Below are 23,802 nucleotides of genomic sequence, written 5' to 3' on the forward strand. Positions count from 1 at the left end.
TGTACAAAAGAGATGGTCTCCACTTGTCCCCGGATGGAACCAGGCTGCTGGCGCTTAAAATCAAAAAGGTGGCAGAGCAGTTTTTAAACTAAATCTTGGGGGAAAGCCGACAGGAGATGAAATGTCTCTGGTTCGGGAGGACTCGTCTCAAAAAGATGAAGGGTTAGCTGCTATTTTTCTACCGGTTAACGGACCAGAGTTGTCCACTGTGAAGGTGACAAACAATATGGACTGTCTGCCAGAGTCTCGAGACGGCAGGAGGAAGGTGGCGGGCCTAGCTCGCCTGGGAAATTATAGATGTTTGTATGCAAATGCTAGAAGTGTTCGAGGTAAAATTGGTGAATTGGAATGTTGGGAGAAAACATAGACATTGTGGGAATTTCAGAAACTTGGTGGAATGAGGAGAATCAGTGGGACACGGTGATTCCTGGATATAAGCTATATCGGAAGGATAGGGAGGGAAGGGTTGGAGGTGGGGTGGCTCTGTATGTCAGAGAGGATATACGGTCCAGTAAGACTGAGATCAGAGAATTAGATTCACTTTTAGAAATGCTTTGGGTTGAAATAGAGGGCCCAAAAGGAAATTTAACTATGGGAGTTTGTTATTGCCCACCAAATCAAAAGAGAGAGGATGATTATAATATGATGGAAGGCTTAAAGATAGCAGCTAAACGTAAAAACTGTGTCGTAATAGGTGATTTTAACTACCCGCAGATTGATTGGGTCAATATGTGTTCTGGTCGAGAGAAAGAGATTGAGTTTCTTGATGCTCTCAATGACTGTGCTATGGAGCAGATGGTCTCAGAACCTACCAGGGGTGGGGCGATCCTGGATTTGGTCCTAAGTAATGCCCAAGACTTGGTGAGAGATGTAAAAGTGATTGCGCCACTTGGGAGCAGTGACCATAATGTTATTGATTTCACCGTTTGTATAAATAGGGAGTTGTCCAAAAAGACCGCCACAACCACGTTTAACTTTAAAAGGGGTAAATACACTGAGATGAGGAGGCATGTGAGGAGGAAACTGAAAGGAAAGGTACATACGGTCAAAACCCTTGGGGAAGCTTGGAGGCTATTTAAAACTATAATCCTAGAAGCTCAGATAAAATACATACCACAAGTTAGAAAAGGCACAAACAGGCATAAGAAAAGACCTGCGTGGTTAACAAACAAAGTAATGGAAGCTGTAAAAGGTAAGAAGGACTCCTTTAAGCGGTGGAAAACCAGTCCAAGTGAGATTAGTAAAAGGGAACACAGGCTGCGGCAAATCAAATGCAAGACTGTGATCAGGCAGGCAAAAAGGGACTATGAGGAGCATATTGCAAAAAACATAAAGACCAACAATAAAACCTTCTTCAAATATATTAGAAGTAGGAAACCAGCCAGGGAGGCAGTGGGGCCCTTGGATGACCATGGGGTAAAAGGATTACTGAAGGAGGATAGGGAAATGGCTGAGAAGCTAAATGAATTTTTTGCCTCCGTCTTCACTGTGGAAGATGAGAACTTTTTGCCCGCCCCAGAACCACTAATTTTGGAAGGGGTATTGAAAGACCTGAGTCAGATTGAGGTGACAAAAGAGGAGGTCCTATAACTGATAGACAAATTAAAAACTAATAAGTCACCGGGTCCGGATGGCATACATCCGAGAGTTCTGAAAGAACTCAAAGTTGAACTTGTGGATCTTCTAACAAAAATCTGTAATCTTTCATTGAAATCTGCCTCCGTTCCTGAGGACTGGAAGGTAGCAAATGTCACCCCCATCTTTAAAAAAGGTTCCAGAGGAGACCCGGTAAATTACAGGCCAGTCAGTCTGACTTCAATACCGGGAAAGTTGGTAGAAACCATTATCAAGGACAGAATGAGTAGGCATATTGATGAACACGGGTTATTGAGGAAGACTCAGCATGGGTTCTGCAAGGGAAGATCTTGCCTCACTAACCTGTTACATTTCTTTGAGGGGGTGAACAAACATGTGGACAAAGGAGACCCAATAGATGTTGTTTACCTTGACTTCCAGAAAGCTTTTGATAAAGTTCCTCATCAAAGGCTCGTTAGAAAGCTTGAGAGTCATGGAGTAAAAGGACAGGTCCTCTTGTGGATCAAAAACTGGCTGAGTAATAGGAAGCAGAGAGTGAGTATAAATGGGCAGTCTTCGCAGTGGAGGACGGTAAGCAGTGGGGTGCCGCAGGGCTCGGTACTGGGTCCCATGCTCTTTAACTTGTTCATAAATAATTTAGAGTTGGGAGTGAGCAGTGAAGTGGCCAAGTTTGCAGATGACACTAAATTGTTCAGGGTGGTGAGAACCAGAGAGAATTGTGAGGAACTCCAAAGGGACCTGTTGAGGCTGGGTGAGTGGGCGTCAACGTGGCAGATGAGGTTCAATGTGGCCAAGTGCAAAGTAATGCACATTGGGGCCAAGAATCCCAGCTACAAATACAAGTTGATGGGGTGTGAACTGGCAGAGACTGACCAAGAGAGAGATCTTGGGGTCGTGGCAGATAACTCACTGAAAATGTCAAGACAGTGTGCGTTTGCAATAAAAAAGGCCAACGCCATGCTGGGAATTATTAGGAAGGGAATTGAAAACAAATCAGCCAGTATCATAATGCCCCTGTATAAATCGATGGTGCGGTCTCATTTGGAGTACTGTGTGCAGTTCTGGTCGCCGCACCTCAAAAAGGATATTATAGCATTGGAGAAAGTCCAGAGAAGGGCAACTAGAATGATTAAAGGGCTGGAGCACTTTCCCTATGAAGAAAGGTTGAAACGCTTGGGACTCTTTAGCTTGGAGAAACGTCGACTGCGGGGTGACATGATAGAGGTTTACAAGATAATGCATGGGATGGAGAAAGTAGAGAAAGAAGTACTTTTCTCCCTTTCTCACAATACAAGAACTTGTGGGCATTCGATGAAATTGCTGAGCAGACAGGTTAAAACGGATAAAAGGAAGTACTTCTTCACCCAAAGGGTGATTAACATGTGGAATTCACTGCCACAGGAGGTGGTGGCGGCCACAAGTATAGCCACCTTCAAGAAGGGTTTAGATAAAAATATGGAGCACAGGTCCATCAGTGGCTATTAGCCACAGTGTATGTGTGTATATAAAAATTTTTGCCACTGTGTGACACAGAGTGTTGGACTTGATGGGCCGTTGGCCTGATCCAACATGGCTTCTCTTATGTTCTTATGTTCTTACTGGATTGATGGGGGCAGGGTGGATTGCCAGCCCCCAGGACTAGCACAAAGATTTTGGGATTAGATTGAGAAGAGGTAGGGTGGCTGGGGACTGCAGAGTTCCCTAGAGTAATTGGAATTAACACATGGAATCCACTGCCACAGGAGGTGGTGGCAACTACATGCATAGACAATTTCAAGAGGGAATTGGATAAATATCTGGAGCAGAGATCCATCAGTGGCTATTAGCCTGCTTTGGCGGGAAGGGCGGGATACAAATTAAAATATTACTATTATTATTATTATTATTCATGGAACTATCTGTCTCGGGCAAGTGATGCTCTGTATTCTTGGTGCTTTGGGGGGGGGGGGACAACAGTGGGAGTGCCTCTAGTGTCCTGGCCTCACTGATGGACTTCCTGATGGCACCTGGGGATTTTTGGCCCCTGTTCTTATGAATTGCTCTAGATAATTTGCAACTAGGATATGGATCAAATACACTGGAATTATTTATCCAGACTAGGTGGGTATCCCAACTCTGAGAAATCCAACGTGGTATTGCTTGGAGTGTGTTTGATGGCAAAATAACCAGGATTACAGTGCTAAATACTGAAGAAACTAGAGGCGAGTTGGATGTGTATATGGAGTGAAGGTGGTTTTTTAAAACATTATCTTCAGCTATTCAGGCAACAAAATTAAAAAAAATTAAACCACAGGTCAGTTTTCTGTAACTTACGCATAACCACTGAACACCTGTAGTAGTCCCAGTGGCTGGCAATCCACGCCCCCTGGAAACCCTGTCCCAGAACACTTGTTATCTAGGCTTAGAGACTTTCCTGGAAAATCCATCCCACATTTTGTTTGCAACCGTTTCTGTGCTGCAATGTATTTCAATGGAGCCCATGCAAGTCAATTGGCAATCTTGGCTCCCATTATATTCAATGGGCAATCCAGCCTCTCCCATTGTTTCCAATGGGCAATCCTGTCATTTGTTTTAGTATGTCCCAGGGAAAATACCTAGTCAAAAGACAAGGACAGCCTTCAGATACACTGTATCACAGCCTAGAATGTAATAGGGCAGGCAGAGCTACTACAGCTCTCTCTCCCTCTCCCCCCTTCTCCTCACCTCCCACACAACACACTTCTCCATAAACAACCAATTTCTTTCTTTTAATGCCCCCACACTGTGCCCCCCTTCCCCCCAAGATGTCCTGTCCCTCATTAATTAATTAGTCATTAATTAATCCTCCCCCCACTTTCTCCGTGCAGCTGCTCCCTCCCTTCTCACTGCTGAATACACTGCTTGCTTGGCATTTGATGAAGCTGCTAGGCACAGCTAGTCAACCAGCCAGTCACATGGAGCAGCACAGTGCAGCAAACACTAATGAAGCAGCCAGTCATGCTTGTGCCGAGCAACCCACCACCATTCTGTGATCTGTCCCCCTCTTTCCTTCGGGCCAGTGATAAGTCCACTTGGAAAGAGGGCTGAGACTTTCCTCCCACCACCCACACTCAGCGGCCCCTGAGTTGCGAATGAAGCACAACTGAAGAAGGAGAAGCAAAATCCCTTCCCCGTGGCTGCAGAAGCTCCAGGGCCGACGTTAGTGCTTGCTTTGGCATCTGGTTGATTCCTGCTGTGTGCACAGCAGCTTGCTGAGGCGCCCCTTTCTAGCCAGCGCCCAGGGCAACTCCCCCCTCTGCCCCCCCAAATCCAGCCCTGCCCCAAAGTCCTCAAATATTTCTTGGATTGGACTTGTCAACCCTATCTGGGATGCAGACTCACAGGTGGAAAGTGGTCATGGGGAGACATGTGTAATATCATCTTCCTGAACAATGCTGATAAGTGCCAACTGAAGGGCAGACTTGGCCTTGACTACTGTGGCCTGGGAAATAACTGGATTTTATTTTAATAACAACTTTCAAAAGACTTTTGGTGGGTGCAGGAAGATGAATAGCCATTGCCCCCCTCTTCTATAATAGCTGGTAACTTTCAATTGCACCCCAGTCTGGCAAGACCTGGACTGGTGTTCTTGCCATGTTATGTTTGCTTTAAGTCTCATCATTAAATGTCTTTTGATCCCACTCATGAAGTCTCATAATTAAACCTGGGCAAAACTTTACACATATGACTTCTTTGTTGAAGGTTTAAGGGAGATCATAATACAACGCTCTACTTTTTGTAAAAGCCTTCCTATTGCATGATCAACCAAGCTTTCAGAAGCAAAGATCCCACCTCTGGGTGGCCAACCAGGTCATCTTCTGGGGGCAGTGTTATGTACTGTTCTTTGGCCCACAGTATGGGGAACCACACCCTTCTGGGCCAAAAAGGGGCCAGAAATATACATGATGCCTTGTCTGCCTTCACCTTGGAAATTATCCTGTGGTGGATACCAATGGGGGGAACATACAACAAAGATGGCCATGCCACTGGCTTTGCAAAGCATTCCCTTTGGCTGCCTTGGAGCAGAAAAGATGGAATATTTTTGGTCAATTGATGCAAATATAACTTGGGGATCCCTCATTCCCTGAAGATTGGGGCAGGGTAGTGGTCTGATACGGACTACTCTCCCCCCCTCCCCCGCCAAAGGATAGATGAAGCTTTATTATGATTTGCTACAAGTGTTCTGGCTTCCATCGGTGCATGGCTAGGAATAACCCATTTTAGGCAAAGCAACCTAAAATATTCCCTCCCCTCTCACTACCCAGTTTATAGTCAAAGCAATAAAACTAGTTTTCTCTTATAAGCAAAACACTACATATTTCAAAGAAGACAGCAGCTATCAAAGCTTGTACCCAGATGATAGAAAAGGAGGGTTTAACACATAAGTGATACCAGGCTGCAGACAATTCACACAGGGATGTGTTTTATGTTGTAACAAGGACACAAGATAACTGCAAGCAGTCAGGCATGGAAGAACTCAGGAATTGGGGGGGGCGAAAGGGGAGGTGGGTGTGAAGATGTGAGGAAGCCACAAAGGAAGCATCTTTACCATACTCGGCCATCGCAAAATACTATATATCATATATCATAGAGTAACAGGATGCTGACCATGGAAGAATTCTGGGAAGGGTTCTGACAACTACTCTTTGAGTACAGTTCTTCAACCAGTTCTCTATCTACCTAACTAGCCTAGAGTCCAATGATAAGGACTACTCTTATTCTGCACTTGCATCCCTGCTCAGGCTATCTGCTAGAGTGATATCTAGACCAGCCACATGAACTGTTGCCAGCTATAATTCTGTTTTATAATCCATTGTCAGATGAGTGTGGCCTCTGTGCACAGGTACATGGATCCTGCGCCATCCTGCTTCTTCAGATAGAACTTTGCTGTGACATCAGTTGCTACCAGAAGTCATCAAGGAGAGACAAGGAGGATGTCCAGCTAGGAGCGTGGTAAGGAAGGAACTGAGTGGAGTGGGTGGGGCTTGCCTCAGCTCCAGGCATGTGCAGTTGATGCCATAGGTGTAAACTATGCGGGGGCTCGGTGGGTCAAGACCCCACCAGATTTTCCCAGTGGGGGCTGAGCCCCTGCCAGGCAACCAACACAGGACTTGGGGCTTCAAAGGCATTAATGGGGTGATAGTCTATGTGTGATTTCCCCTCTGAGCTGCAAAGTCAGGGTGTAATGACTTTACAACCTCAGCTTCTTAGAAATGCTAATTGAGCTAAAACAGACACAAATGAATTAGATAGAGGGATGGAGAAACTTCTCCCGCCAGAGGCTAGGTGTTAATATGAATATTAACCAGTGCTGGTAAGCTTTAATTGGATAAATCAATACATTGGCAGACCTGAGTCCAGGGGGTGGGGAGATCTGGTAACTTTCTTTCCTGGCATAGTTCTCGCAGCACACATGAGATACAGAACTCTCTGAGATCTAGGAAAAGTGACTATTTTTTTCATCCAGCCAGCCGATCTAAAGTGTTGAAGGACTTTTGATATTGTAAGGTAATTGAGATCTGCAAAAGTTTTCAGTTGTATCTTTGGATTCTCTGGATTAATTACTGAAGTATTGATATCCAGCCAATATAAATCCTTATAAGTTTGGTGTCTGTTGGAAAATAAAGCATGGCTGGCTACACCCACTTTTAATGCACCAACAGTTAGACTGCAGGCTCTCTTTGGTGGATTCAACATACTTGCTTGGTTCCAATTTACATTTGGGGAGAAAGTGAGATTGAGTGTGGGTGGACATGAAGATCAGAGGCCTTTAAAAATTTCCTAATGGATTCAGATGGTGTAGCTATGTTGGTCTGAAACAGCAGAACAAAATTTGAGGTCAGTGGCACCTTTAAGAACCAACCAAGTTTTATTCTGGGCATCAGCTTTTGTGTGCACGTACCCTGTTTCATTTAGATTACACACACACTTATTTTATCTGATATGAGCCTTTTTTTGCTATTAATAATTGATCTTATTTATTGTTTTGCTGCTGTTGGTTTTATGATGTGAGCCATCCTGAGCCCATTTTGTGGATAGGGCAGGATATGTTGAATACATGAAATGAAATGAAAGTTTGATTTCTGAGTATAAGTGAAAACTTAATGATTTAGGTATCAACAGCTTCCCTGATAAACTGTAGCATATGCTGAACCCAACATGTAGTTGGTGACAGCCAGTTTGGTGCAATAGTTAAGTGCGCGGACTCTTATCTGGGAGAACCAGGTTTGATTCCCCACTCCTCCACTTGCAGCTGCTGGAATGGCCTTGAGTCAGTCATTGCTTTTGTAGGAGTTGTCCTTGAAAGGGCAGCTGCTATAAGAGCTCTCTTAGCCCCACCTACCTCACAGGGCGTCTGTTGTGTGTGTGGGGGGGGGAAGTAAAGGAGATTGTGACCACTCTGAGATTCAGAGTAAAGGGCGGGATAAGAACATAACAAAAGCCATGTTAGATCAGGCCAATGGCCCATCCAGTCCAACACTCTGTGTCATACAGTGGCCCAAAAATTATATATATATAATTATATATAATATATACACACACACACACACATATATACACACTGTGGCTAATAGCCACTGATGTACCTCTGCTCCATATTTTTAACTAACCCCCTCTTGAAGGTGGCTATGCTTGTGGCCGTCACCACCTCCTGTGGCAGTGAATTCTACATGTTAATCACCTTTTGGGTGAAGAAGTACTTCCTTTTATCCGTTTTAACCTGTCTGCTCAGCAATTTCATCGAATGCCCACGAGTTCTTGTATTGTGAGAAAGGGAGAAAAGTACTTCTTTCTCTACTTTCTCCATCCCATGCATTATCTTGTAAACCTCTATCATGTCACCCCGCAGTCGACGTTTCTCCAAGCTAAAGAGTCCCAAGCGTTTCAACCTTTCTTCATAGGGAAAGTGTTCCAGCCCTTTAATCATTCTAGTTGCCCTTTTCTGGACTTTCTCCAATGCTATAATATCCTTTTTGAGGTGCGGCGACCAGAACAGCACACTGTACTCCAAATGAGATTGCACCATCGATTTATACAGGGGTATTATGATACTGGCTGATTTGCTTTCAATTCCCTTCCTAATAATTCCCAGCATGACGTTGGCATTTTTTATTGCAAACACACACTGTCTTGACATTTTCAATGAGTTATCTACCACGACCCCAAGATCTCTCTCTTGGTCAGTCTCTGCCAGTTCACACCCCATCAACTTGTATTTGTAGCTGGGATTCTTGGCCCCAATGTGCATTACTTTGCACTTGGCCACAATGAACCGCATCTGCCACGTTGACGCCCACTCACCCAGCCTCAATAGATCCCTTTGGAGTTCCTCACAATCCTCTCTGGTTCTCAGAGAGAACCAGATATAAATCCAATAATAATATTCTCCTCCTCCTTCTCCCTCCTCATCTCAATTTATACCACATCCTACCCCCTAGCAAAAAAAAAAAAAAATCATGCCTCATGTCAGAGAAATATTTGTGTGTGTGCATGTGTGTGTGTAACCCCAGAAATGCTAGCATCTGAAAAAATATCAAAAGGCAAGAAGGCACTGTGAAGGATCTATAGGCACCACTTTGTTGGTGTTAAAGGTGCCACTGGGCTCCAACTCAGATCTCACATTTGTTGACTGCTTTATTATTTATATACCAGTTAACTGTGATTTACACATCTTACCCAATGTGTTATTCCACTGGCCAACTCCCAACTTTTCTTGGGTTTGGCCTGGTCCATGGGCATTGTTGGGGGGAGGTGTTCCCTAAATTTATGGGGAGGGAGTTTCTCCATAAAATCATAGGTAGTGATAATGGAGGTGATAATGTCACTGGCTCCTCCCTATGATGTCACTGGATCAAATGTTTACCAGGAAATGGAAAAGTCTACACCCCTGGTTGATGCCTGCTCCCCAGAGTTGAGGGAGAGACCTATCCAATGAGTTTTGTCTAGCATGCGTGCAGCCTGCACAAAGACCACGAAGAAGAGATGATGATCTTCATAAGACTGGTTTTGCTGGCATTGTAGAATTGGCTGCTTGCAATAGTGCTGCAATAGTTGATTCCATAAGGACGTTTTATAACGAAAATCATTTGGACATGAATAGCATGGTTACGTTTACTTGAGATGGTGCCTATGTCATGCTTGGAAAGCAGAATGGCATTGCTGTAATTCTGTGGGAATCAATTTCTCATCTGCTAGAGCAGCATTGTGTAGATCATCAAGAAGACTTGGGAACAAATGATATGGGAAAACAATCCCATTCATTAGGGAGGCTGAGACACTAATACACACTGTTTATATCCTTGAGTGCATGAAAAGCCAAGCTGGAGGAAATTGCTGCTGCAGCAGACAGAGACATTGTTTCATTTAGGCCACTGAATGAAGTAAGGTGGCTCTCTAGACACTTCAATGTAAGTGCCTTGGTTAAAAATTATGACATTTTAATTGAATATTGCAAAGAAAAACAAGTTGCTTACCTATAACTGATGATCTTTGAGTGGTCATCTGTGCAGTCACACACATGGGTCAGTGTTCAGTCACGATCCCTACCTCGGAGATGCCAAAAGCTAGCCATAGGCTTTTTGGCATGCTTTCCCTTTGCTCTGGGGAGCAGGCATCGACTGTACATGCCTGGAGCAAGGGGAAGGCTCTCCTCCCACTCAGTTTCTTCCAGTCACTGCTGACAAATCCAGGAAGCATTACTTAGAAGGAAGAGCCAGCAGTGGGGAAGGTTGGGTGGACATGTGTGACTGCACAGATGACCAGTTGAAGATCATCAGTTAAAGGTAAGCAACCTGTTTATCTTCATTGTGGTCTCTGTGCAAGTTCCACACATGGGTGACTAGCAAGCTGCAACATAAGGATGGAGGGTGCTAGCATAGAAAGACCATGTAGTACATTACCTGCAGGCACTTACCTGGAAATGACTAATGGAAGACAGAGAGAAGCACTGCCTGGCCAAAAGACGCATCTCATCTGCATGCACATCTAGAGCATAGTGCGATACGAAGGTGGATGAGAGGACCAGGCAGCAGCTGAGCATATGTCCTCAAAGGAAATACCTTTGAAGGAGGCAGATGAGGTAGCAACCACCCTTGTGGAATAAGCTTTCAGAACCACTGTAGGGGTTGCTTGGCCAGTTTGTAGCAAAGTTGAATAGCTGTGGTGAACCACTTGGAGAAGCATTGGGTGGAGATTTTGTCACCTTGTTGGGGCTGACCATAGGCCACGAACAAATTAGGGTCCTTACGGAAAGGTTTCGTATGAGAGAGGTAAAAGGCAAGAGCCTGACATCTAGGATGGGTAACGCCCTTTAGCCAGCATCCTTCAAATCCAGAAAGAAAACCAGGAGCACTGTTGATTTAGAAAGATGGAATGTAGAGATCACCTTTGGAAGAAATGCAGGGTCCAGATACAACACAACCTTGTCCTTTTGGAAAATCATGTAAGGTGGGTCAAAGTGGAGGGTGCTGTACAGAAGAGGGTATGGTCATAGTCGAATTTGCCAAGCTATGAGGCCAAGTATAGTTGGATTGTGATGCCATACTTCTCCTTGTTGCTGGGTTAGAAGACCTGCAGCTGGGAGCAATCAACACTAGGTCTGACGAGACAGGCAGAGGAGTGTGGCGAACCAGGGCTGCCTGGGCCACCAAGGCATGATCAGAATACAGTTTGTTCCATCTTTTTTTAAGAAAATGAGCGATCAACGGTATTGGTGGGAAGAGGTAATGAAGAGAACCAGACCACCTTTGGAGAAAAGCGTCCTGAATCTGAACTCTGATTGGATGCTTGCCCCCATCCCTCTTTGGGACCACAAAATATCAGGAGTAGGACCCTGTGCGATGAAGACGGCATGGAAACAGTTCTATTGCTTCTTTCTGCAGGAGGGAGTGAACCTCGTTCACTAGAAAGAGAAATGGAGGGGTTGTGACAAATTGATGATGGTGTGGTATGGAAGCAAACTCTATAGCGTATCCTAGACGCATGATGGTTAACACCCAGGAGTCCGTAGTTATTTTCTTCCAAGCTGGTAGGAAGGAAGATAGTCTGGTGGAAGGTGAGAGGTCGATCAGAGGTGGGCACAGAGGATGAGGAACAAAGTCAAAGAGACTGCTTGGAGGGAGGGGTGAGTTTCTTTGAAGGCTGAGAGTGGGGGGTATTTTTGGTACCCTTGCTTAGATGAGGAAATGCTTTGTCTCCAATAATCTGATTGCTTTGGCGACTGTGGGCGCTTAGAATAAGAAGGTTGCCAGGGCTGAGAACGCATGGTGGACTGTGGGGGAGGTTGGTTGACTCCCAAGTGCTTGGCACGCTTCCGACCATCATCAACTGATGTCAGGAGCTCATTGGTGGAAGTGTGGAAAAGTCCCTGACCATCAAAGGGAAGGTCCTCAATTTTGAATTTGATGTCAGGTTGTAAGTTGGTGGAGTTACAGATGTTGCCAGTGCTCTAGAAGAGCATGAGACTGCATGGCAGACAGAATTTATCTGTTGTTTGCTGACCCAATACAATTCAGCAACTAGGTTAGAAGCAGTCTTTTGAGAAGCATCTGGAAGGTCAGAGATTAGCAGTGTGAATTTTTAGCTAGATTGTACATATAGGTGGCGAAATATGCCAAGTCATTGTTGATATGGGCATTAGCCGTTGTCAAGGAGTACAAGTTGTGACTTAAGGTAACCAGCTTTCTGCCTTCACGATCCGGAGGAGTGGGGTGACGTGAGGGCTTAGATTTTGAAGCCGACTGAACAATAATAGAGTTAGGAGCCGGGTGTGTGAAGAGAAACTTCGACTCAGGAGCATGAACCATGTACAGGGAGTCGTAGCGCTAGAGGTCAATGGAATTGAGGCCGGATTGTCTTGTGCCTCACATAGGCTTTCAAGATGGGCTAGCAGCACAGGCAGAAGGGTACCCGGGGGCAAGTCAGCTTGCACCAAGTCATGGATGATGTCAGAGACTTTTGGAGAATCAGACGGAAGTGTAAGATGGAGCGCTTCAGCCATGGTGGTGATAAAATCAAGATATGCTTTGGGGCCCTCTGATGGAGAGAGTCTGACTGGCTTGGCAACATCAACCAGGCAAACCAGGAGGAGATTCAGCGGCAGAAGAGGATGAACTTGAACGGTTTGACTTTGAGGATGCACTGCTTCGAGATGCACAGCATCCAGGGCTTTTCCCCACAGTACCACTTTAAGTCTTGCATGAGCTTTAGGGGTAAGGTGCCAGTAGGTTGGGCACAAGGCTGTATTGTGGCCCTCTCCAAAGACAGGAGCTAAGGCCATCATTTTGGGCCATCTTTGATCTGTACTCAAAATTTCTTAAAAAGAGCCATCCATCCAATTATGTAGGTCAAATCCTATTTCTTCATGGAAACCTCAATGGACTACCTTTTAAGGCTCCACGAAGCAGCTTGTGGAAGCATGTCCTCTTTTCATGGCAGCAAGAAGAGAACTGAGGGAGGAGTGCTTGACATAACCCTCTATCACATCACCCTTTGGATGGGAAAAAGGATCTCTATAGGGAGTGGGATGGGGGAGTCTAGGAACTTCTTTAGAAAATTTAGAAGTTCTTATCCGCATCTGGCCTGCAATCATACAGTCCCCATGTCGGAATGCACAGAAGTCATAATGATGAATCATGTTTAATGAAACTAGCTATGGTTAGTGTGAATATAGGCCACTCAACAGTATCTAAAATCATGGACTGAAGTTGTTATATTAACTATTGTTTTGCACGATGTGTAAATGCAGGCATACTGGCTTAATTCCAGTGTTCAGCACCACACTCCTACAGAGCAGAGGTCATGACACAGGTATTTGTCAAGGCAAACCAATATTTGAGCTATCATCCACAAGCTGGTTTCACAAACTAACCATAATTTAAAGAAACCAGATTGCTTACCTGTAACTGATGATCTTCGAGTGGACACCTGTGCAGTCACACACATGGGGTTCATGCCCTTGCTCAAAGCTGACCTCAGAGAACTCCAATAGCAGCGTAGCATGTTTTTGGTGGGTTTCTTCTCCACGCTGGCAAGCAGGCATGCAGTGCGCATTCCTGGAGTGGGGGAGGAGCTCCGCCTCCCATTCAGTTTCTTCCGGCCACCACTAGCAGGCCCAACCAGGTAAGTTGTAGGAAATGCCAGCAGTGGGGAAGGCTTAGTGGGTCATGTGTGACTGCACAGGTGACCACTCGAAGATCATCAGTTACAGGTAAGCAACCTATTTATCTTCTTTGTGGTCCCTGTGCAGTCCTACACATGGGTGCTTAGTGAGCTGAGGTATCTGGACGGTGGATGCTGGCAAACAGAAGTCCAACCTAAAATCAAGCACAGGTTAACAGCTCAAAACATGTACTGTGTCTATAGGCTCATCTCAAGCCCATAGCAGGAACTTCACTGGATCACAGACAACAACACCAATCTGCCAAAGGACGCATCTCACCTAGATCAGACATTGAGGGCATAGTGTGTCACAAAGGTTAAAGACGAAGACCAGGTGGCTGCAGTACACACATCTTCCATTGGAACCCCTGGAAAAAGGCAGAGGAAGTGGATATTGCCCTGGTGGGATGGGCACACACCACCTCAGGTAAGGGTTCCTTTGCAAGTTCATAGCAAAGTATAATAGCTGATGACACCCATTTCGAAAGATGTTGCGGTGTTATTCTGGCACCCTGTTTAGGGGCTTTGTAAGTGATAAAAAGACTCTGGACCTTCCTGAATGAACTCATTATGTGAATGTAAAAGAGGCAAGTGCTCTGTGCAAATTGAGTGTGCACAAAGCCTGTTGAGCGGGATCCAAAGGATTCCAGCAAAACGTTGGTAGGATAGTAGGCTGCAAAAGGTGGAAAGAGGTAATGACCTTTGGCAGAAAAGACTGGTCAGTCCACAATACTACTTTGTCCTTATGGAAAATGGTGTAAGGAGGATCACATTGGAAGGCTGAAATGTCCCTAGCGCACGGCTGAAGTAACAGCTACAAGGAAAGCTGTTTTCCAGGAAAGAAAGTGCAATGGAGTGGTGGCGAGAGGCTCAAAGGCCATGAGCTGTGCCAGTACTAGAGAAAGTCTCCATGAAGGCAGGAATGATTTGATCTGAGGTCGAATGCGTGAACAACCTCTTAGAAAGGTTTTAGATAGCGGGTGTGAGAATACTGAAATATCATCCACAGCAACATGAAAAGTGGAGATCGCTGAAAAGTGTACTCGGATCGGTGAGTGGCTGAGACCAGCATTTGAAAGTGAAAGCAAGTAGGAAAAAAATTCTGAGAATGGAGCGGTATAAGGATCCAAGGCACAATGTGATGCATAGGCAGAAAATCTTGTCCATTTTAACAAGTAAGTTTTGCAAGTGGACTCTGCAGAACTTCCTATACTTCTGCTAGAAAGTGCACTATTTGATTCTCCAAACTGTCAGTCGGGAAAAGTCTGGGTTGTGGTGGTAGACTTTCCCGCTGTGCTGCATCAGAATGTCTGGAGCTAATGGAAGACACTGAAAAACTCCCTGAGACATTAGAAGCAGAGTGGAAAACCAAGGTTGATGGGGCCACCACAGGGTTATTAGTATGCAATCTGTATGGTCTTTCTGTATCTTCTGCAGAGTTTTCCTGATCATTGGAAAGGGTGGAAACATGTACAACAGCATTCCTGACCAGTGATGGAGGGACGCATCTTCTAGAGACTGAGGGGTTGGAGCTTCTCTGCTGAAGTAAATCGGACATTTTGCATTGATATGGGAGGCAAATGCATCTATCTGAGGGTGACCCCACCTTTGGAAAAGTGATAGAAGGTTGCGGTCATTGAGTGACCATTCTAGATTGTTGGGCCCTGATCTGCTGAGCATATCCGCATGAATGTTGAGAGCTCCTGTAAATGGATGACTGTGAGAAAAAAAAATTGTTGTCGATATATCACATCCACAGCTTCAGGGTTCATTTGCAGAGGAGGGCTGAAGCTGTGCTCCCTTGCTTGTTGATATAATGCACTGTTGACATGTTGTCTGATGAAACTCGAACGTGGTGACCCCTGAGGTGTAAGAGTAAGGATTTCAAAGCTCAATGGACAGCAGTGAGCTCTAGGGCACTGATATGATGTCGATCGACAGGTGTCATCTGCCCTGGGCAGTGAGAGTATCGCAGTGGGCTCCCCAACCTGTGAGCAAGGCATCAGTTGATAGAAGTCAACTGAAAGGACATGCCTGATGTCAGATTGGCATCCACTCTAGCCACCACATGAGGGAGTACAGGACTTCACCTGGTATGTGGAGTGGCAGCAATTGAGGATGGATCATTGGTTTGAAGTGATGACTGAACCAAAGCTGAAGTGTTCTCATGTTCAGTCTGGTGAAATGGATGACTGCAGTTGCAGCTGCCATGAATCCTAGAAGACGTTACATGGAAACAGCCATTTGAACAGGGTTGGCAAGGAAGTGCAAAATCATGTCCTTCAGTGTTCAGGCTCTGTCCCCAGGCAAGTAGGACTTGAAGTTTGTTGTATCTAGCGGGGCACCTATGAAGTGCAATGTTTGAGTAGGTTGCAGATGTGATTTGGCAAAGCTGACTGTTAGACTAAGGCTCTGGAGCTGTTGATAGAGTTGTTGTTTCGATGTTGAAACTATCAGCCAGTTGTCTATATATGGAAAGATCTGGATCTGTCAGTGAAGATGTGCTGCAATGACAGCCATACACTTGGTGAAAACCCTGGGTGCTGTTGAAAGGCCAAAAGGAAGTGCCTTGTATTGGTAATGTTCTTGGTTGACAGAAAAATGGAGGTAACGGAGGTGATGAGGCCAAATGGTGATATGAAAATATGCGTCCTGAAGATCCAGGGATGCTAGCCAAGCATCTTTGGGTAAAAGTTGCAAAATCATCTGCAGAGTGATCATCCAGAACTTCTAGGGATGGATAAACCAATTAAGATCCCTCAAGTCGCTAATGGAGTTCTTCTCCAATGGTGGGCACCAGTCTGTTCAGGAGTATTCTAGCAAGGATTTTGCCTGCGATGGAGAGCAGGGTTATCCCCCAGTAGTTAGAGCAATCTGACTTTTCCCCTTTGTTCTTATGTAGAGTAATGATGATTGCATCGCAAAAGTCCTGTGGTAGTTTGCCTTGTTCCCAGCAGGTGACAAGTACTTTGTGAAGTGTGCTATGTAGTACTATGCCCCCATGCTTCCAGATCTCTGGTGGGATTCCATCAACTCCCGCTGCCTTGCCACTTTTCAGTTGCTTGATGGCTTTAACAGTCTCTTCTAGGGTGGGGATCTCATCCAACTCTGTTTTCATTGGTTGAAGGTGGGGTGAGGTGGATTGCTGAATCTTGAACTACGTGATTGGCACTGAAGAGAACCTGAAAATACTCCGACCACCGGTTCAGTATGGATGCCTTGTCCATGAGGAGCACTTGGCCGTCTGCACTACGCAGGGGACTCTGAGCCTGATATGATGGACCATATACTGCCTTCAGGGCTTCGTAGAACCCTCTTAAATCACCAGTGTCTGCACACAGCTGGGTTCTCTCTGCAAGCTTGGTCCACCACTCGTTCTGAATGTCTTGAAGCTTGCGCTGAAGGTTGCTACATACAACGCGAAAGGTTGCTTTTTTCCTGAGAGAGGAGGGCTGAGCAAGATGTGCTTGGTAGGCAGATCTCTTTTTTGCCAGTAATTCTTGGATCTCTTGATTGTTCTCATCGAACCAGTCCTTGTTCTTCCTTGTGGAGAACCCGAGGACTTCTTCAGAGGTCAACAGGATGGTAGTTTTTAGGTGTTCCCAGAGTGCTTCTGGAGAAGGATCTGTGAGGCGACTGGGGTCCTCAATTCTTGTCTGGAGTTTTGCCTGGAAGGCAGCTTTAACTTCGGCTGACTGAAGGCTGCCAACCTGAAACTTCCTCCGGGGGATACCGCCTCTCCAGGGTGTAGATTTAAAGTGAAGACGGAGATTGCAGCGTACAAGACGATGATCCGTATGACATTCTGCACTGGGCATTACTCGGGTAAGACATCTCGAAGGTCTCTCTGGCACACCAGAATGTAGTCAATAAGGTGCCAATGCTTGGACCGTGGGTGCATCCAGGTTGTCCTCAGACTGTTTTTCTGCTGGAAGAGTGTTGGTGATGGTGAGCTGATGCTCCGTGCAGAATTCTAGCAGGAGGCGCCCGTTATCATTATAGTTGCCAATGCCGTGTTTGCCAAGTACTCCTTTCCAGGCTTCCGAGTTTTTACCTACTCGCCAAGGATGATCACCTTGTCCTCTGTAGGGGTCTTCCGTACGAGGTAGCGTAGACCAGCATAGAACTTGTTCTTTTCTGCAGAATCTGCTTGAAGGGTTGGGGCATACACACTGAAGAGTGTTGCATGCTGCTTGTTTTGAAGTGGGAGGCGCATAGACATGATGCGATCTGAGTGACCTGTTGGCAGGTTTTCGAGTTTAGAGGCAATGGAATTCCTGACCATGAAGCCAACGCCAGAAAGGCAGCTCTCAGCCTTTGACTTACCCGACCAGTAGAGGGTATAGCCAGCACCGTGTTCTTGAAGACTACCTTCCTCAGGAAAACGGACCTCACTGAGAGCTGCTATGTCAATATTCAACCTGAGAAGTTCGTGGGCAACTAGAGCAGAGCATCGTTCAGGGCGACCACTGTCTACTGTGTCAAGCATGGTTCTGATGTTCCAACATGCAAGCTTTAGTCTTTGCACACTTTGAGGCAGGTGCATGCCTTTTCTTTGTTGTTATTTTTCGACCGCAAGTAAAGATGCCCATTGACCGCAGCTAGCCAACTGGGGGTGGGGGGAGGAGACGAGCTTTATTTAGGCCACCTTTTTTAGGCCCCTCTCCATACGGAGCAAGCAGTGCTGTCCCTAAATAAGGCTGCTTGGTCGTTCAGGGTGCTGCCAAAAAATGCTTTCGTCTCCGGGTCAGCATCAGGTGACCAATACCCTGAACCGCCTACATGCAGGATCAGGACTGCGGCTTCCAGTGGCATCTTCCACCTGCCATTTCGCCTTTTGCCCATTGCTGCAGGACTTGGTATGTTGTGGGTTGTGGATGTGGATACCCTTCAGGCCTGCGCAGAGGAATTTTTAGGTGAAGCGCAGTGTGCGCAGTACTGGCTCCACCCTTTCACCATGGGGTCATCTGCCATGGCCCAGTAAACCGGGACGCCGGCAGCGAGTCCTCCAGGTGGTAGATGTTACATTAATGAGCTCTGTCTGCCCAGGCTTGATGTTAGAGTTTTCCTTCTATTAACTGGCGAGGTTGGTGAGTCCAGCCTGCCCATGCGGTTATACCGCCGGACATACGGTCGCACCGTGGCGTGGCAAACTCTGTGAAAACGGGGGGGGGGGGACCAGCGAGAAGGTGTTGCCACGGATGCAGCAATGTAGGAGAGGCCATTGCAGTGACCATCTGCCAGGCATAGCCAGACAGTGACCACACAGTGTTCACTACACCGGGAAAGGAGAGGTGATGTATTGTGCGTGCACTTTCTCGGGGGGGGGGGGCAGGACACCTGGAGAGAGCCCACCCCCCACCCCCTCCAGCGAATGCTCTAGAGGAGCATGAAACAACATGCTTCAGTGAATTTATTTGATGGCAAGCCTAGAGATGTGAAGGCCCAGAAAATTTTTTGAAAAATTAAGAAAAAAACCACCACCACCCTGTTTTTTTCCTGAAGCCTTTTTATTTTTTTCCAAACAATTGGAAAAAGAAAAGAAAAAATTGATTATGGAACATTTTATTTTAACATGATGAATAAAATATTTTAAGACAAGTTGTTCAAATATTTTCCAAATCATTTCTAAAAAATATGTTTGGTATCAGATTATTCTAATTTCTGTGCACTAAGGACAAGCAAGTTCTAAATCCCTTAACTAGACATTTCAACAAATATTGATTTTATCTGCTGTAATGTGGAACTATCTACAAAATGAATCTTTAACAATGTGATCAATTTTATATAGTTGGAAAGGAGTCAATTATTTATAAATGTTTCATTGAAACTTGCCATATGAAGATGATACAGGTCCCTGCCCAAATACTCTGTCCAACTATAATTCTCTTATATGCATTTTCAAGGTTTGATCTCAATTGGCCTTGAGTTCATTTTCTGAGCACTCTTCTGAATCTAACAAGATCAGGCAAATTCTGGATAGCAACCCTTTCCAGACACCAGTAGCATCAATAAAAATCTCAAACTCGCTTCTCAGCTGAACGTCACCTATACTAATATAAGTAACCACATAACTTTTCAGCTCAGAATTTTTAAACTAAGGTGTCTCTATCTTATCTATCAACTGCCCAGTGTGTTTTCTCATCATATAGTGACTGATCTTAATAATATTATCACTTGCAGTGCAACCCTAAACATAGTTATATCTTGTTAAATCTACTGCAGTAAATGGGCTTACAATGGGCCAGAGACTGCCCTGTAAATCTTGTTATACCTACTGGAGTCATATGATATTTTGAATACTTGTGATATCAAACAAAATACTTACTTTTGATAGATCTTTGATAGTTTCTGTTTTTCCTGTACCAGCTGGACCAGCAGGACAGCCTCCCAGGTTCAATTGTAGAGCTCCAGTAAGGGTTAACCAACATCGATCTGTGAGAGGGGTAACAACCAATCGCGGAGAGCAGCCCAAATATTCATAACCATAATCAAAGGATGCATAACCCTGAGTAACCCTACAAGGGCTAAGTTCATGCCATTCATAACGCAGCTGCCTGAAATAAAAACACTTTTATATAACATTTCTGTAAACAAAATAGCCTTTTTAATTAAAGTGCTATACGCACCTCTTTGAGAAGGACTGACTCAATAAAGGAAGTTATAGTTTTCCATTTGCAAAACCTGAGAAATGCTGTGCAATGTGAAGAACACCATTAAGTACTGTATTATGCTATGAGAAAGGAGAAAATTAACACTTCTAAACAAGAATATTTGAGTGTAAAGAACATGTAATTAAACATCCATGCAAATATTTCTCCTGTTTTACAGTGTTGAAACAGGTTTTGTTTTGATGGTTTGACATGAAAACCATCAAAACAAAACCTGTTTCAACACTGTAAAACAGGAGAAATATTTGCATGGATGTTTAATACCTCATATTCAATATTTCCCTTTTCATTTTTAGTACTGTTTTTAATGGTACAATATACAATATAGAACATGTAAACTATGCTAAGTATTATAGTACTCTCTTACTTAAATCCAAAATTATCAATATTAATAAACATAGCCCGTTCCCCCGAATTAATCCTAGATTAGCTATCTACAAGAACTTGAAGATGGCAGTGTTACCTTGACCAGAGAACAAAGATTTTGGCAAGACTGCTGGGTTATGATTTAGAATAAGTCTTAGGATGCCTGCAGTGACTAAGGGTGTGATCACACAAGAGATCCGGCCTGACCTAGCCATACCTCCATTCTGGATTTAATGCACGGAATCACATGCACACATCTACCCATCGAGTCCTGCCCATACCCACCTTGTTTTAGGATGGGCTGGGACTGAATACCTACCAGGAAGTTCCCAGTAGCAAACCTCCAAAATATATATAGGGTGCGTTTCCCGGCTTACTGAACAACTGGGTGCACAAAGCACCCATCCTGCATTCTTGTGAGCAGTCTGAATGCTCCTCTTGAGCGTATGCGGCCCATGCCTATCCTGGCTGCAGGACGAGGGCTGTGTGACTGCTGCAGTACAGATCAAAGAGAACCAGCTTTTTCAGAGCTGGGATATTGCTGCTCCAAATCTGTTGTGTGATCCCACCCTGTTGTCTGTTAGCTTGTCCTTAATTTATATAATCTGTGTGTGTACCCCTGCTTCTTCTACAGAATTGCAAATCTGATTTTGCCTGAAGAAGAAGAAGATATTGGATTTATATCCCGCCCTCCACTCCGAAGAGTCTCAGAGTGACTCACAATCTCCTTTACCTTCCTCCCTCACAAAAGACACCCTGTGAGGTGGGTGGGGCTGGAGAGGGCTCTCACAGCAGCTGCCCTTTCAAGGACAGCCTCTGCCAGAGCAATGGCTGACCCAAGGCCATGCTAGCAGGTGCAAGTGGAGGAGTGGGGATTCAAACCTGGTTCTCCCAGATAAGAGTCCGCACACTTAACCACTACACCAAACTGGCTCTCCAACGAGTGAGGTATAATTGTCAAAGAAACCTTTGTGTCACAAAATAGTCCTGGCAAGGGGAGAGTGGTTTGGTATTATAGAAGACAAAAGGAGCACAGTTTCTTGACTCAAAAATGAAAATATTTATCCCAAAAATGTCACCCCCATCTTTAAAAAGGGTTCCAGAGGAGATCCAGGAAATTACAGGCCAGTCAGTCTGACTTCAATACCGGGAAAGTTGGTAGAAAGCATTATCAAGGACAGAATGAGTAGGCACATTGATGAACATGGGTTATTGAGGAAGACTCAGCATGGGTTCTGTATAGGAAGATCTTGCCTCACTAACTTGTTACATTTCTTTGAGGGGGTGAACAAACATGTGGACAAAGAAGACCCAATAGATGTTGTTTACCTTGACTTCCAGAAAGCTTTTGATAAAGTTCCTCATCAAAGGCTCCTTAGAAAGCTCAAGAGTCATGGAGTAAAAGGACAGGTCCTCTTGTGGGGTGCTGCAGGGCTCAGTACTGGGTCCCATGCTCTTTAACTTGTTAAATGATTTGGAGTTGGGAGTGAACAGTGAAGTGGCCAAGTTTGCAGATGACACTAAATTGTTCAGGGTGATGAGAATCAGAGAGGATTGTGATTCACTCCAAAGGGATCTGTTGAGGCTGGGTGAGTGGGCGTCAACGTGGCAGATGATCTTCATCTTCTTCTTTTTCTTCTGCCTTCCAGTCCTCAGGAACAGAGGCAGATTTCAATGAAAGATTACAGATTTTTGTCAGAAGATCCGCAAGTTCTTTCAGAACTCTTGGATGTATGCCATCCGGACCTGGTGACTTATTAGTTTTTTATTCGTCTATCAGTTGTAGGACCTCCTCTTTTGTCACCTCAATCTGACTCAGGTCTTTCAACACCCCTTCCAAAATTAGTGGTTCTGGAGCGGGCAAACACTTCTCGTCTTCCACAGTGAAGACGGAGGCAAAAAATGCATTCAGCTTCTCAGCCATTTCCCTATCCTCCTTCAGTAATCCTTTTACCCCTTGGTCATCCAAGGGCCCCACTGCCTCCCTAGCTGGTTTCTTGCTTCTAATGTATTTGAAGAAATTTTTATTGTTGGTCTTTATGTTTTCTGCAATATGCTCCTCATAGTCCCTTTTTGCCTGCCTGATCACAGACTTGCATTTGATTTGCCACAGCCTGTGTTCCCTTTTATTAATCTCATTTGGACTAGCTTTCCACCGCTTAAAGGAGTCCTTCTTACCTTTTACAGCTTCCATTACTTTGTTTGTTAACCATGCAGGCCTTGTCTTATACCAGTTTGTGCCTTTCTTAACTTGTGGTATATATTTTGAGCTTCTAGGATTGTAGTTTTAAATAGCCTCCAAGCTTCCCCAAGGATTTTGACTGTATTTAGCTTTCCTTTCCGTTTCCTCTTCACATGCCTCCTCATCTCAGAGAATTTACCCCTTTTAAAGTTAAACGTGGTTGTGCAGGTCTTTTGGGGCAACTCTCTATTTATACAAATGGTAAAATCAATAACGTTATGGTCACTGCTTCCAAGTGGCACAATCACTTTTACATCTTTCACCAAGTCTTGGGCATTACTTAGGACCAAATCCAGGATCACCCCACCCCTGGAAGGTTCTGAGACCATCAGCTTCATAGCACAGTCATTGAGAGCATCAAGAAACTCAATCTCTTTCTCTCGACCTGAACACATATTGACCCAATCAATCTGTGGGTAGTTAAAATCACCTATGACGACACAGTTTTTACGTTTAGCCACTATCTTTAAGCCTTCCATCATATTATAATCGTCCTCTATCTTTTGATTTGGTGGGTGATAACAAACTCCCATAGTTAAATTTCTAGGAGGGAATCCCATAGTTAAGCATTTCTAGAAGGGAATCTAATTCTCTGACCTCAGTCTTACTGGACCCCATACCCTCTATGACATACAGAGCCACCCCACCTCCAACCCTTCCCTCCCTATCCTTCCAATATAACATATCCAGGAATCACCATGTCCCACTGATTCTCCTCATTCCACCAAGTTTCTGAAATTCCCACAATGT

The 23,802-nt window shown here is 44.9% G+C and overlaps 1 protein-coding gene across 1 annotated transcript in view; it reads right to left on the reverse strand.

Moving 5' to 3' along the window:
- The window catches only part of LOC132576410 (dynein axonemal heavy chain 6-like), a 125,100-nt gene that overhangs the window by 72,879 nt on the left and 28,419 nt on the right, over positions 1–23,802 (reverse strand). The window contains exon 9 of the mRNA XM_060245563.1: positions 20,102–20,330. Coding sequence (XP_060101546.1) covers positions 20,102–20,330 — 229 coding nt within the window. The remainder of the gene's footprint in view (positions 1–20,101; positions 20,331–23,802) is intronic.

Source organism: Heteronotia binoei, chromosome 1 (assembly GCF_032191835.1).
Source record: "Heteronotia binoei isolate CCM8104 ecotype False Entrance Well chromosome 1, APGP_CSIRO_Hbin_v1, whole genome shotgun sequence".
NCBI classification, from domain to species: domain Eukaryota; kingdom Metazoa; phylum Chordata; class Lepidosauria; order Squamata; family Gekkonidae; genus Heteronotia; species Heteronotia binoei.